Genomic DNA, 15,627 nt, shown 5'->3' with positions numbered 1-15,627 from the left:
TCATCACACACAGCATCGTCACCGTCATCACACACAGCATCCACACCATCATCACACACAGCATCAACACCATCATCACACACAGCATCGAACACCATCATCACACACAGAATCAACACCATCATCACACACAGCATCCACACCATCATCACACACAGCATCCACACCGTCATCACACACAACATCAACACCATCATCACACACAGCATCCACACCATCATCACACACAGCATCCACACCGTCATCACACACAGCATCCACACCGTCATCACACACAGCATCAACACCATCATCACACACAGCATCAACACCATCATCACACACAGCATCCACACCATCACACACAGCATCCACACCATCATCACACACAGTATCCACACCATCATCACACACAGCATCCACACCGTCATCACACACAGTATCAACACCATCATCACACACAGCATCAACACCATCATCACACACAGCATCCACACCATCATCACACACAGCATCAACACCATCATCACACACAGCATCCACACCGTCATCACACACAGCATCCACACCATCATCACACACAGTATCCACACCATCATCACACACAGCATCCACACCGTCATCACACACAGTATCAACACCATCATCACACACAGCATCAACACCATCATCACACACAGCATCCACACCATCATCACACACAACATAAACACCATCATCACACACAGCATCGTCACCGTCATCACAGCGCCACCTGTACCTGGGTTTTCAGCTCCCCCAGGTAGATTCGGAACAGAGGCCCCGCCTGATCCACCATCTCCGCCGGGTGGACTTCGGACAAAACGCCCAGCAGCTCATAAATCCGCTCCAGCACTGGGCACACGAGTCACAGAGCGGTGGCCGGGAGATGTTGACTACCTCGCATTAGTACGCAGGAGGTCGTGGGTTCGATCCCGACACTGACGACGCTGCTGCTGTAGATTTGGAGTCTGCATCTCTCTCTCTCTCTCTCATCATCATGACGGTTGCTAGGAGATGTTGACAACCTCGTCTGGTACGTGGGAGGTCGTGGGTTCCATCCCGACCCTGACGACGCCTGCTGCTGTAGATTTGGAGTCTGCGTCTCTCTCTCATCATCATCACGGTTGCTAGGAGATGTTAACTACCTTGCCTGGTATGCAGGAGGTTCGTGGGTTCGATCCCGACCCTGGAGTCTGCGTCTCTCTCATCATCATCACGGTTGCTAGGAGATGTTGACTACCTCGTCTGGTACGCAGGAGGTCGTAGGTTCGATCCAGACCCTGACGACGCCTGCTGCTGTAGATTTGGAGTCTGCGTCTCTCTCATCATCATCACGGTGGCTAGGAGATGTTGACTACCTCGCCTGGTATGCGGGAGATCGTGGGTTCGATCCCGACCCTGACGACACCTGCTGCTGTAGATTTGGAGTCTGCGTCTCTCTCATCATCATCACGGTGGCTAGGAGATGTTGACTACCTCGCCTGGTATGCGGGAGATCGTGGGTTCGATCCCGACCCTGACGACACCTGCTGCTGTAGATTTGGAGTCTGCGTCTCTCTCTCTCTCTCATCATCATCATCACGGTGGCTAGGAGATGTTAGCTACTTCGCCTGGTACGCAGGAGGTCGTGAGTTCGATGGCGGCACCATAGACTAACACTGCCCATAGACTCAACGCTGCCCACAGACTCAACACTGCACCATTTATCATGTTAAATTTGTATTATTTTATTATTTCCCTTCTACGTGACGTTACCGAAAGAACCAAGAAGACTGTTCTTGATTATTAATTAGGGGGGCTGGTCGACGTGGAGTGACGTCACGCGCGGGACACACAGGCATTCTTGGGTAAATATAGCAGTGAATAGAATAACATTACCCATTCACTAACATTACCCATCCACTAAGATTACCCATAGACTCACACTGCCCATATACTCACACTGCCCATAGACTCACATTGCCCATAGACTCACATTGTAACATTCTTACCCCCATGCCCCTAACTGGGGGTACGAATTCAAGATCGAGAGATTTGATCCCCTATTACCAAATTCCTACCTCCCTGCCGTACGAATTCAAGATGCGGAGATCCGTGTTGATCCCCTATTACCAAATTCCTACCTCCCTGCCGTACGAATTCAAGATCCAGAGATCCGTGTTGATCCCCTATTACCAAATTCCTACCTCCCTGCCGTACGAATTCAAGATCCAGAGATCCGTGTTGATCCCCTATTACCAAATTCCTACCTCCCTGCCGTACGAATTCAAGATCCAGAGATCCGTGTTGATCCCCTATTACCAAATTCTTACCTCCCTGCCGTACGAATTCAAGATCCAGAGATCCGTGTTGATCCCCCAGTATCAAATTCCTACCTCCCTGCCGTACGAATTCAAGATGCGGAGATCCGTGTTGATCCCCTATTACCAAATTCCTACCTCCCTGCCGTACGAATTCAAGATCCAGAGATCCGTGTTGATCCCCTATTACCAAATTCCTACCTCCCTGCCGTACGAATTCAAGATCCAGAGATCCGTGTTGATCCCCTATTACCAAATTCCTACCTCCCTGCCGTACGAATTCAAGATCCAGAGATCCGTGTTGATCCCCTATTACCAAATTCCTACCTCCCTGCCGTACGAATTCAAGATCCAGAGATCCGTGTTGATCCCCTATTACCAAATTCCTACCTCCCTGCCGTACGAATTCAACATCCAGAGATCCGTGTTGATCCCCCAGTATCAAATTCCTACCTCCCTGCCGTACGAATTCAAGATGCGGAGATCCGTGTTGATCCCCCAGTACCAAATTCCTACCTCCCTGCCGTACGAATTCAAGATCCAGAGATCCGTGTTGATCCCCTATTACCAAATTCCTACCTCCCTGCCGTACGAATTCAAGATCCAGAGATCCGTGTTGATCCCCTATTACCAAATTCCTACCTCCCTGCCGTACGAATTCAAGATCCAGAGATCCGTGTTGATCCCCTATTACCAAATTCCTACCTCCCTGCCGTACGAATTCAAGATCCAGAGATCCGTGTTGATCCCCTATTACCAAATTCCTACCTCCCTGCCGTACGAATTCAAGATCCAGAGATCCGTGTTGATCCCCCAGTATCAAATTCCTACCTCCCTGCCGTACGAATTCAAGATGCGGAGATCCGTGTTGATCCCCTATTACCAAATTCCTACCTCCCTGCCGTACGAATTCAAGATCCAGAGATCCGTGTTGATCCCCTATTACCAAATTCCTACCTCCCTGCCGTACGAATTCAAGATCCAGAGATCCGTGTTGATCCCCTATTACCAAATTCCTACCTCCCTGCTGTACGAATTCAAGATCCAGAGATCCGTGTTGATCCCCTATTACCAAATTCCTACCTCCCTGCCGTACGAATTCAAGATCCAGAGATCCGTGTTGATCCCCTATTACCAAATTCCTACCTCCCTGCCGTACGAATTCAAGATCCAGAGATCCGTGTTGATCCCCTATTACCAAATTCCTACCTCCCTGCCGTACGAATTCAAGATCCAGAGATCCGTGTTGATCCCCTATTACCAAATTCCTACCTCCCTGCCGTACGAATTCAAGATCCAGAGATCCGTGTTGATCCCCCAGTATCAAATTCCTACCTCCCTGCCGTACGAATTCAAGATGCGGAGATCCGTGTTGATCCCCCAGTACCAAATTCCTACCTCCCTGCCGTACGAATTCAAGATCCAGAGATCCGTGTTGATCCCCTATTACCAAATTCCTACCTCCCTGCCGTACGAATTCAAGATCCAGAGATCCGTGTTGATCCCCTATTACCAAATTCCTACCTCCCTGCCGTACGAATTCAAGATCCAGAGATCCGTGTTGATCCCCTATTACCAAATTCCTACCTCCCTGCCGTACGAATTCAAGATCCAGAGATCCGTGTTGATCCCCCAGTATCAAATTCCTACCTCCCTGCCGTACGAATTCAAGATGCGGAGATCCGTGTTGATCCCCTATTACCAAATTCCTACCTCCCTGCCGTACGAATTCAAGATCCAGAGATCCGTGTTGATCCCCTATTACCAAATTCCTACCTCCCTGCCGTACGAATTCAAGATCCAGAGATCCGTGTTGATCCCCTATTACCAAATTCCTACCTCCCTGCCGTACGAATTCAAGATCCAGAGATCCGTGTTGATCCCCTATTACCAAATTCCTACCTCCCTGCCGTACGAATTCAAGATCCAGAGATCCGTGTTGATCCCCTATTACCAAATTCCTACCTCCCTGCCGTACGAATTCAAGATCCAGAGATCCGTGTTGATCCCCTATTACCAAATTCCTACCTCCCTGCCGTACAAATTCAAGATCCAGAGATCCGTGTTGATCCCCTATTACCAAATTCCTACCTCCCTGCCGTACGAATTCAAGATCCGGAGGTCCGTGTTGATCCCCCAGTACCAGATTCTGCCCTCCCTGCCGTACGAATTCAAGATCTGGAGGTCCGTGTTGATCCCCCAGTACCAAATTTTCCTCCTCCCTGCCGTACGAATTCAAGATCCGTGTGTTGATCCCCCGGTACCAGAATCCCCTCCCCCTTGCCGTACGACCACAAGGGAGCCACCTCACCCGTGTCGGACACTTTGCTTCGGCTTGCCAGTTCGCCGTAGAACTTGTTGAAGAGGCTCTGGACGCCGGAGTTCTGACCGTGCGACGAGACCGAGCCGACGTGGACAGCCTAGGGAGGAGGAGGAGGTGGAGGTGGTGAAGGAGGTGGAGGAGGTGGAGGAGGTGGAGGAGGAGGAGGTGGAGGAGGTGGAGGGATGAGAATCATCGGGGATCGTTGCGTTTAAGCTGTGAAGCAGCAAGGAGCAATTCCAATCAGCTGTGGAGCTCTTAGATGTCACGGATGTCTCTGTGCGCGGTGTCTCTCTCTGGGCGGTGTCTCTGTGTGTGCGGTGTCTCTGTGTGTGGTGTCTCTGTGTGTGGTGTCTCTGTGTGAGCGCGGTGTCTCTGTGTGAGCGGTGTCTGTGTGTGTTGTCTCTGTGTGTGGTGTCTCTGTGTGTGGTGTCTCTGTGTGTGGTGTCTCTGTGTGTGGTGTCTCTGTGTGTGTTGTCTCTGTGTGTGGCGTCTCTGTGTGTGGCGTCTCTGTGTGTGCGGTGTCTCTCTCTGCACGATGTCTCTCTGCGCGATGTCTCTGTGTGTGCGGTGTCTCTGTGTGTGGTGTCTCTATGTGTGTGTGTCTCTGCGGTCACGCGTACCTTGATCAGCAGCTCCAAGGCGCAGGCTTTAGTCTTTGCAGCTCTTTCCTTGGTGTAGCAAAGTACACAGATATCCTGCAAGCACAGGACTGACGTTTCTATGTGGGCAGTGTTGAGTCTATGGGCAGTGTTGAGTCTATGGGCAGTGTGAGTCTATGGGCAGTGTTGAGTCTATGGGCAGTGTTGAGTCTATGGGCAGTGTGAGTCTATGGGCAGTGTTGAGTCTATGGGCAGTGTTGAGTCTATGGGCAGTGCTGAGTCTATGGGCAGTGTTGAGTCTATGGGCAGTGTGAGTCTATGGGCAGTGTGAGTCTATGGGCAGTGTTGAGTCTATGGGCAGTGTTGAGTCTATGGTGCAGTGTTGAGTCTAAGGTGCAGTGTTGAGTCTATGGGCAGTGTGAGTCTATGGGCAGTGTTGAGTCTATGGGCAGTGTTGAGTCTATGGGCAGTGTTGAGTCTATGGGCAGTGTGAGTCTATGGGCAGTGTGAGTCTATGGGCAGTGTGAGTCTATGGGCAGTGCTGAGTCTATGGGCAGTGTGAGTCTATGGGCAGTGTTGAGTCTATGGGGCAGTGTTGAGTCTATGGGCAGTGTGAGTCTATGGGCAGTGTGAGTCTATGGGGAATGTGAGTTTATGGGGAATGTTAGTGCTGATGGTGGTGACGGTGATGGTGGAGATGACGGTGAAGGTAGTGACGGTGACGATGGTGGTGATGACGGTGAAGGTAGTGACGGTGACGATGGTGGTGATGACGGTGACGGTGATAATGGTGATGACGACGACGGCGGTGAAGGTGGTGACGGTGGTGACGGTGAAGGTGGTGACGGTGGTGACGGTGATGGTGATGATGGTGACGATGGTGGTGAAGGTGGTGACGGTGGCGGTGAAGGTGGTGACGGTGATGGTGGTGATGACGGTGAAGGTAGTGACGGTGACGATGGTGGTGATGGCGGTGATGGTGATGACGATGACGGTGATGATGGTGATGATGACGACGACGACGGTGAAGGTGGTGACGGTGGTGACGGTGAAGGTGGTGACGGTGATGACGGCGGTGAAGGTGGTGACGGTGGTGACGGTGACGATGGTGGTGATGATGGTGATGATGGTGATGACGGTGACGACGGTGGTGAAGGTAGTGACAGTGACGATGGTGGTGATGATGGTGATGACGGCGGTGAAGGTGGTGATGGTGATGACGGTGAAGGTGGTGACGGTGAAGGTGGTGACGGTGAAGGTAGTGACGGTGAAGGTGGTGATGGTGGTGACGACGGTGATGGTGATGACGGTGACGACGGCGCTGTGCACCTTGACGGCCGCCATGTAGTCCTTGGCATGGCTGCCGACTGTCTCCAGGAACTCACGTAGAGCCCTCAGCACCTCCTCACGCACCTCCTTCAGCTGTGCGGGTGGAGGGAGGAGGAGGAGGGGGGAGGAGGAGGGAGGAGGGAGGAGGGGGGGGAGGAGGGGGAGGAGGGAGGAGGAGGGGGGGGAGGAGAGAGGAGGGAGGAGGGGGGGAGGAGGAGGGGGGGGGAGGGAGGAGGGGGAGGAAGGAGGGGGAGGCGGAGGGGGGAGCGAGGAGGGAGGAGGAGGGAGGAGGGGGGGGGAGGAGGGGGAGGAGGAGGCGGGAGCGAGGCGGGAGGAGGGAGGAGGGGAGGGAGGAGGAGGGTGGAGGGGAGGAGGAGCAGGAGGGAGGAGGAGGGGGAGGGAGGAGGAGGGAGGAGGCGGGGGGAGGAGGGGGGGGGATGATATTGCGGATGATATTGCGGATGATATTGGGATTATATTGGGATTATATTGGCATGATATTGTGATCATATTGCGATAATATTGCAAATGATAGTGGGGGGACAACGGTGGCCCTTCCTCCCAGGCCGAGAGACCGCCACCAGCGCCCAGCATCCAGCGGCCAGCGGCCCAGGGCCCAGTGTCCAGTGCCCAGTGCCCAGTGGCCAGTGCCCAGTGTCCAGGGGCCAGCGGCCAGGGCCCAGTGTCCAGTGCCCAGTGGCCAGTGCCCAGTGTCCAGGGGCCAGCGGCCAGGGCCCAGTGTCCAGTGCCCAGTGTCCAGGCCCCAGTGTCCAGGCCCCAGTGTCCAGTGCACAGTGGCCAGTGCCCAGTGTCCAGGGGCCAGCGTCCAGTGTCCAGGCCCCAGCGTCCAGCGGCCAGGGCCCAGGGCCCAGTGTCCAGGCCCCAGGGCCCAGGGCCCAGTGTCCAGGCCCCAGGGCCCAGGGCCCAGTGTCCAGGCCCCAGGGCCCAGGGCCCAGTGTCCAGGCCCCAGCGGCCAGTGCCCAGGGCCCAGTGTCCAGGACCCAGAGCCCAGCGGCCAGCGGCTCACCTCATCGTGTCCCTGGGCTCGCCGCAGGAACGCCGGCAGGCCGTGCTGCCCATCGAAAACGCAGGAGCAGTACTCCACTGGGCAGCACGGGGAGGGCGCAGAGAGGGGGGGGGGAGGCAAAAGGGGTGAGTTACCCCCCCACCACCACCACCACAACCCACCACCACCACAACCCACCCTCCCCACCTCACCTTCCCCCCCCACCCTGCCCACCCTCACCTCCCCCCCCCCCACCCTCACCACCCTCACCTTCCCACCCTCCTCACCTCACCTTCCCCCCACCCTCCCACCCCACCACCCCCACCTCAGACTGAATGAGTGAATGACTGACTGAACGAGTGTATGGTCGACTGAATGAATCAGTGAATGGCTTAACGACTGAATGAGTGAATGGCTGAATGAATGAGTGAATGAATCAGTGAATGGTCGACTGAATGAATCAGTGAATGGTCGATTGAATGAATCAGTGAATGGCTGACTGAATGAGTGAATGGCTGAATGAATGAGTGAATGAATGAGTGAATGAGTGAATGGCTGACTGAATGAATCAGTGAATGGCTTAACGACTGAATGAGTGAATGGCTGAATGAGTGAATGGCTGAATGAATGAGTGAATGAATCAGTGAATGGCTGACTGAATGAGTGAATGGCTGAATAAATGAGTGAATTAATCAGTGAATGGCTGACTGAATGAATCAGTGAATGAATGATGGAACGAACGAATGAATGGAGTACAGTGCCAGCACCCTCTCTCACATGCTCGGTCGGCCACACGTGACCCCGTGACCTCTGCCCTCAGCTCCGACGCCACCGAGGCAGGGGTCGCGCCCGAAACGTCGCCCCGGGGCTCCAGCGAGGCATGCAACTGTCCCAGCAGCCGCGTCAGCGGGCCGGACATGGCTCGCTGCTGATGATGCCCTGCTGATGATGATGCTGCTGATGATGCTGATGATGGTGATGATGATGATGGTGTTGATGATGATGATGGTGATGATGGTGATGATGATGATGGTAATGATGGTGATGATGGTGATGATGATGATGCCGCTGATGCCGCTGATGATGATGATGCTGATGATGCTGCTGATGATGATGCTGCACTACAAATACGATCACCGATGATGATACGATTGCTGCTGATACTGCTTCCGCTACTACTGCTGCTACCACTGCTGCTACTACTGCTGCTGCTACTACTGATGCTACTACTGCTGCGACGACTGCTACTACTGCTGCTACTACTGCTGCTACTACTGCTGCTACTACTGATGCTACTACTGATGCTACTACTGATGCTACTGCTGCTACTACTGATGCTACTACTGCTGCGACGACTGCTACTACTGATGCTACTACTGCTGCTACTACCGCTGCTACTATTGCTACTGCTACTACTGCTACTACAACTGCTACCACTGCTACTACCACTACTATTACCGCTACTACTACGACCACTACTACTATCACTGCTACCACCACTACCACCACTACTACTGCTGCTACTACCGCTACTACTACCACTACTATCACTGCTACTACTACCACTACTATCACTGCTATTACTACTACCACTACTACCACCACTACCACCACCACTACCACTACTACCACCACTACCACCACCACTACTACTACTACCACCACTACCACCACCACCGCTGCAGCTGCTGCTGAACTCTCTCCACTCTGTGTGTTGATGATGGCACCGAGAATCGATTCCTAAATCCCACCACCATCGATTCCACGTAGACGCGGTAATTCGATTCCACGTCGACGGCGGCAAAAACCGCGTTCTCTATGGGAGGATTCGATTCTTGTAGATTCCTTAAAAGGTTAATCGATGGAATCGATTACCCAGGTATATTTAATGGTCCGCAAAAGTGTTAAATGTTTTAAAATAATTTTTAAAAAGGGGGTGATTGCATGAAAAGTGTCTATTTTTTGCGTGAAATAATAAGATATTATTCTGTTGTAAAATGACAAATATAAGTGTGTCAAATAAAACCGTGGTGAATTTTCATTTAAAGCGAAATAATTGTTGCATTTTGACGGAATAATATTTATTGTAAAGTATTGACAATTATAAGTAGTCTATAGGTCTCTCTGAGTAATTATAATAATTAATTATTGCTGATTATTGCCAAATATTAATAATTATTGCTGATTGTTGTTGAGTGAGCCTCAGTCTGCCTCTGTGAGCCTCAGTCTGGCTCTGTGAGCCTCAGTCTGGCTCTGTGAGCCTCAGTCTGGCTCTGTAATAATTCCTGCAGTCACGAAAGTTCTAAAATTAAGATTGAACCACTTCTACGGGGAAGTTTTAAGCTTATCTTTTTTCTCTCTCTCTGGCGACTCGTTTTCTCTGCCTGTGTCCTCTTTAGAATGTTCACACTTAAATTCTAACTTAGCAATCTTTGAAATACGTAATCAACCAGGCTATGCGTTAATTGTGTGTTGACCGACCCTCTGTGTTGTATTACATTACATTTCGATATTTTACTAGGTTATTTAATTTTAGTGTGTCTTTCTCCTGATTTTCAGGCTTGCTTGCTGTGCCATCGTACTCGCAGCACCACGTTTTCTTTTGGACCACTCATTGATATGCTAATTTTTTCTAACCCCCCTCCCTCTCTCTGCCTCCGCCCCCCCTCTGTCTATTTAAGGCCACCCCACAGAGACGATCACCCCTCTCTGTCACCTGTGTTGCTCTCGCTATGTATGTATCTTGTGATATCTGTCTGCTAATATGTCTGTCTATAGTTTTCTGGTTAGATATTATGTCGCTATTTCATTATACCTGATGATGATTGCTTGTGTTGCAATCGAAACGTCGTATTCTATTATTTAATTTAATTTATTATTTTATCTTTAGACGTGACTTAACCGAAAGAACCAAATAATAATTCCTGCAGTCACGAAAGTTCTAAAATTAAGATTGAGTATTTTATAAATATATTTTTTATGTAACATTTAAAAATTCCCGCCAAATTCGGTAGGGGTCGCGCGCGAGCCGCGAAGTCTTCTAACGCGAACTCGTCACATTTAATATCAAAATAATAAACCAAAAAATGTTTTCCCGATAAAGTTGAGGTAAATGTTCCTCACGACAACCTAACGCGCCCCTTTAAGCAATAAAAAAAATCTGTAAAACATTTTAAACTTTTTTTTGACGTCACATTTGAAAGTTCCCGCCAATTCTGTAGGGGTCGCGTGTTAGGGCGGAAGTCTTCCAATGCAACATCAGCACGGGTCGACTTCAATCAAATACGAATGTAAATAAACATGAAAATAATAAAATAACTTTGGTTAATTGTCACTAGGCCGTTTTTCCCGCTAAAGTTGAGGTAAATGTTCCTCATGATAACCTAACGCGCCCCTTTAAGCAAAAAAATTAGATTTTTTTTTAAAATATATTTTTAACGTAACATTTAAAAATTCCCGCCAAATTCGGTAGGGGTCGCGCGCGAGCCGCAAAGTCTTCTAACGCGAACTCGTCACGGGGCGACTATTAATAAACATTTCATATCAAAATAAGAAACAAAAAAATGTTTCCCCGCTAAAGTTGAGGTAAATGTTCCTCGTGACAACCTAACGCGCCCCTTTAAGCAATAAAAAACAATCTATAAAACATTTTAAACTTTTTTTTGACGTAATATTTGAAAATTCCCGCCAATTCTGTAGGGGTCGCGTGTTAGGGCGGAAGTCTTCCAATGCAACATCGGCACGGGTCGACTTCAATCAAATACGAATGTAAATAAACATGAAAATAATCAAATAACTTTGGTTAATTGTCACTACGCCGTGTTTCCCGCTAAAGTTGAGGTAAATGTTTCTCATGATAACCTAACGCGCCCCTTTAAGCAAAAAAATGAGAAAAACATTTTATATTTTTTTAAAGTAACATTTGACAATTCCCGCCAAATTCGGTAGGGGTCGCGCGCATCGCGACTATTGATAATAGTTTTTTTACCCTTTTATTTGGCAACAAAAATGACACCATTTTTACGAGGAGTCATGTTTGCATAGACCACAATACCTGCAGTCATAACTCTGATAATGTATGCACTGTCCTTGATACATTATCAAAGTTATGTTTTTTGTTTGCATTATGACTGCAGGTATTGTGGTCTATGCAAACATGACTCCTCGTAAAAAATGTGTCTGTTTTGTTGCCAGATAAAAGGGTAAAAAAGCAATTATATTTTTTACTGGCAAATGAGGTACCAATGGTGTTATCGCGACTGTTAATACACATTTAATATCAAAATAAGAAACAAAAAAATGTTTTCCCACTAAAGTTGAGGTAAATGTTCCTCACGACAACCTAACGCGCCCCTTTAAGCAAAAAAAATCTGTAAAAAATAAATGTTGCGAAGCTTTAATTACAAAACATTCGAAAATTCCCGCCAATTCGGTGGGGGGTCAGGAAGCCTTTGGGTGACTCCGCGCATGAAAATATAATAAATAAACATGAAAATAAAGAAAATAACACTTGTTAATCGTCAAAACGCCGTTTATCCCGATAAAGTTGAGGTAAATGTCCCTCACGACAATCTAACGCGCCTCATTTTAACAAAAAAAATCTGAAAAAAATGTAAACTTATACTTTACTAGCTCGGTTTGCTGTAATATTTACGAAAACATTGAGCAGATAATAAATGTAATGTCAGTGAATATTGCACAAAACGAAGTCATAAAACACTTCGCTGCATTTCACTGTAGCACTTTATTAATGGCAGTGATTATTGCACAAAACAAAGTCATAAAACACCTCACTTAATGTCACTATAGCACTATTTAACTTAACTTACATTTATATTCTTGGTTAATTCGATAAAGTCACGTAGAAGGGAAATAATAAAATAATAAAAATATAAAACAATACAAATTATCACGTTTTGACTGCAACACAAGCAATCGTCATCAGGTGTTGCAGTCGAAACGTCGTGAGATTTTTATTTTTATATTTGTTTTATTTTATTATTTCCCTTCTACGTGACTTTACCGGTAAAGTTACGTAGAAGGGAAAGTCACGTAGAAGGGAAATAAAAAAATAATAATACATTTATTAGGGGAAAAAATATTTTATGAAAAATAAGAATTTTAATTATTATTATTTTATTATTTCCCTTCTACGTGACTTTACCGAAAGAACCAAGAATATGAATCCCTGCAGTCACGAAAGCTTTACATCAAAATTTGACCTTAAATTTGTTTAAATTCATTGCTCTGATACTTTATTTTATTCCGCTTTCGCTCGCTGGGGTTGAAATTAATCTTAATTGGATACAATATCTAGGAAAATCGCCGACAAATGTCTATTTTACCACAATTCAGAAGCATAAATTAGAATTACCTTTCGTCTCAAGAGCTGAAGAAATAAATTAAGACACCAAATCCACTTTGCTGCTGCGTAGAATTATTTATTTGATTCAATTTCAATAAAGAAACGTCAAACTTAAAGCGAATTTCACCCGCTCATGAATATTAATGAGGGGGGGGGGCTCATGCGGAGTGACGTCACGCAAGGGGTGGGCCTCGTGTAGAGTGACGTCACGCGAGGGGGTGGGCCTCATGTGGAGTGACGTCACGTGAAGGGGGGCTCATGTGGGGTGACGTCACGCGGGGAGCGGGCCTCATGTGGGGAGTGACGTCACGCGGTGGGGGGGAGCGGGCCTCATGTGGAGTGACGTCACGCGGGGGGGGCTCATGTGGAGTGACGTCACGCGGAGGGGGGTAGGACTCATGTGGAGTGACGTCACGCGGGGGGGGTGGGCCTCATGTGCAGTGACGTCACGCGGGGGGGTAGGACTCATGTGGAGTGACGTCACGCGGGGAGGGTGGGCCTCATGTGGAGTGACGTCACGCGGGAGCGGGCCTCATGTAGGGAGTGACGTCACGCGGGGTGGTCCTCATGGGGAGTGACGTCACGCGGGAGGGGCTCATGTGGAGTGACGTCACATGGGGCGGTCAGCCTTATGTTGGGTGACGTCACGCGGGGAGCAGGCCTCATGTGGGGAGTGACGTCACGCGGAGGGGGTCCTCGTGTGGAGTGACGTCACGCGGGGGAGTGGGCCTCATGTGGAATGACGTCACGCGCGGGACACACATTCTTGGCTTATTATAGTAGTAATTACGTTACTATTCTTTCGGTAAAGTCACGTAGATAGGTTCAAATAAAATAACAAAAAACTACGACGTTTCGATCGCAAGACAAGCGGTCGTCTTCAGGAGACAAGGTTCAAAGAAAATAACAAAAAAAAACTTGCGACGTTTCGATCGCAACACAAGCGGTCGTCTTCAGGAGACGTTAAGATTTAATTAAGTTACGTTTTAAAGTTCCCGCCAATTCGGTAGGGGTCGCGTGTTAGCCGCGAAGCCTTCCAATGCGACATCAGCGCGGGTCGGCTTCAATCAAGTACGAATGTAAATAAACATAAAAATAACATTTGTCAATGTCACTACGACGTTTTTCCCGCTAAAGTTGAGGTAAATGTCCCTCACGATAACCTAACGCGCCCCCTTAAGCAATAAAAAAAAATCTGTGAAATATTTAAAACTTATTTTTGACTTAACATTTGAAAGGTCCCGCCAATTCGGTAGGGGTCGCGCGCGAGCCATGAAGTCTTCTAACGCGACATCGTGACTGTTAATAAACATTTAATATCAAAATAAGAAATAAAAAAATGTCTCCCCACTAAAGTTGAGGTAAATATTCCTCGTGACAACCTAACGCGTCCCTTTAAGCAAAAAAAATCTATAAAAATAAATAAATGTTGCAAAGCTTTAATTACAAAACATTTGAAAATTCCCGCCAATTCGGTGGGGGGTCAGGAAGCCTTCGGGTGACCCCGCGCATGAAAGTATAATAAATAAACATCGTGAAAATAAAGAAAATAACACTTGTTAAGGTAAATGTTCCTCACGATAACCAAACGCGTCCGTTGAAGCAATAAAAAAAATTGTGAAACATTTTAAACTTTTTACGTAACATTTGAAAGTTCCCGCCAATTCGGTAGGGGTCGCGTGTTAGGGCAAAAGCCTTCTAATGCGACATCGGTACAGGCCGACTTCAAATACGACTGTAAATAAACATGAAAATAACTCTGGTTAAATGTCACTAGGCCGTTTTTCCCGCTAAAGTTGAGGTAAATGTTCCTCACGACAACCTAACGCGCCCCTTTAAGCAAAAAAAAATATCCGTAAAACATTTAAAACTTTTATTTTACGTAACATTTGAAAGTTCCCGCCAAATTCGGTAGGGGTCGCGCGCGAGCCGTGAAGTCTTCTAACGCAAACTCGTCACGGGGCGACTGTTAATAAACATATAATATGAAAATAAGAAACAAAAAAAAATTTCCGCTAAAGTTGAGGTAAATGTTCCTCACGCCAACCTAACGCGCCACTTTAAGCAAAAAAATTCTATAAAAAAAAATGTTGCGAAGCTTTAATTACAAAACATTAGAAAATTTCCGCCAATTCGGTTGGGGGTCAGGAAGCCGTCGGGTGACCCCGCGCATGAAAGTATAATAAATTAACATTGTCAAAATAAAGAAAATAACATTTGTTAATCGTCAAAACGCCGTTTCCCCGCTAAAGTTGAGGTAAATGTTCCTCACGACAACCTAACGCGCCCCTTTAAGCAAAAAAAAAATCCGTAAAACATTTAAAACTTTTATTTTACGTAACATTTGAAAGTTCCCGCCAAATTCGGTAGGAGTCTTCTAATGCGACGTCTGCGCCCGGTGACTTCGCGCAGCAGAGTGGCGCAGCGGAAGCGTGCTGGGCCCATAACCCAGAGGTCGATGGATCGAAACCATCCTCTGCTAGGATAACCATTATTTTTTTTTCTAAATATATATTAAGTAGAATAAACTTTCTTTTTAAATATAAAAAAACATATTTGTTAAATATATATTTATAGTATCTATTTACAACGTACATTTTTTTATTACATTTTAATTTATTTTCATTTTTTTACAAATATAAACATTAATTTATTCTCAATAGATGCCATGGGCTGACTGCTGTGCCAGGCTAGGTGCAGGAGGA

At 47.7% G+C, this 15,627-nt stretch overlaps 1 protein-coding gene and 1 non-coding gene across 2 annotated transcripts in view; one reads left to right on the top strand and one right to left on the bottom strand.

Annotated features, from left to right (window-relative positions):
* Positions 1-8,476, bottom strand: part of LOC144952817 (DNA-dependent protein kinase catalytic subunit-like) — a 62,469-nt gene extending 53,993 nt beyond the window's left edge. The window contains exons 1-6 of the mRNA XM_078883284.1: positions 8,335-8,476; positions 7,579-7,655; positions 6,552-6,644; positions 5,244-5,318; positions 4,612-4,720; positions 740-852 (exon numbers count right to left, since the gene is read on the bottom strand). Coding sequence (XP_078739410.1) covers positions 740-852; positions 4,612-4,720; positions 5,244-5,318; positions 6,552-6,644; positions 7,579-7,655; positions 8,335-8,476 — 609 coding nt within the window. The remainder of the gene's footprint in view (positions 1-739; positions 853-4,611; positions 4,721-5,243; positions 5,319-6,551; positions 6,645-7,578; positions 7,656-8,334) is intronic.
* A 6,856-nt stretch (positions 8,477-15,332) lies between these two features.
* Positions 15,333-15,404, top strand: TRNAM-CAU (transfer RNA methionine (anticodon CAU)). Its single transcript has one exon. It is a non-coding gene; the product is annotated as a tRNA-Met (tRNA).
* The last annotated feature ends 223 nt before the right edge of the window (positions 15,405-15,627 follow it).

Source organism: Lampetra fluviatilis, chromosome 70 (assembly GCF_964198595.1).
Source record: "Lampetra fluviatilis chromosome 70, kcLamFluv1.1, whole genome shotgun sequence".
Lineage (NCBI taxonomy): Eukaryota > Metazoa > Chordata > Hyperoartia > Petromyzontiformes > Petromyzontidae > Lampetra > Lampetra fluviatilis.
The sequence above is the reverse complement of the archived record's forward strand: the minus strand, read 5'-3'. Positions and strand labels throughout refer to the sequence as shown.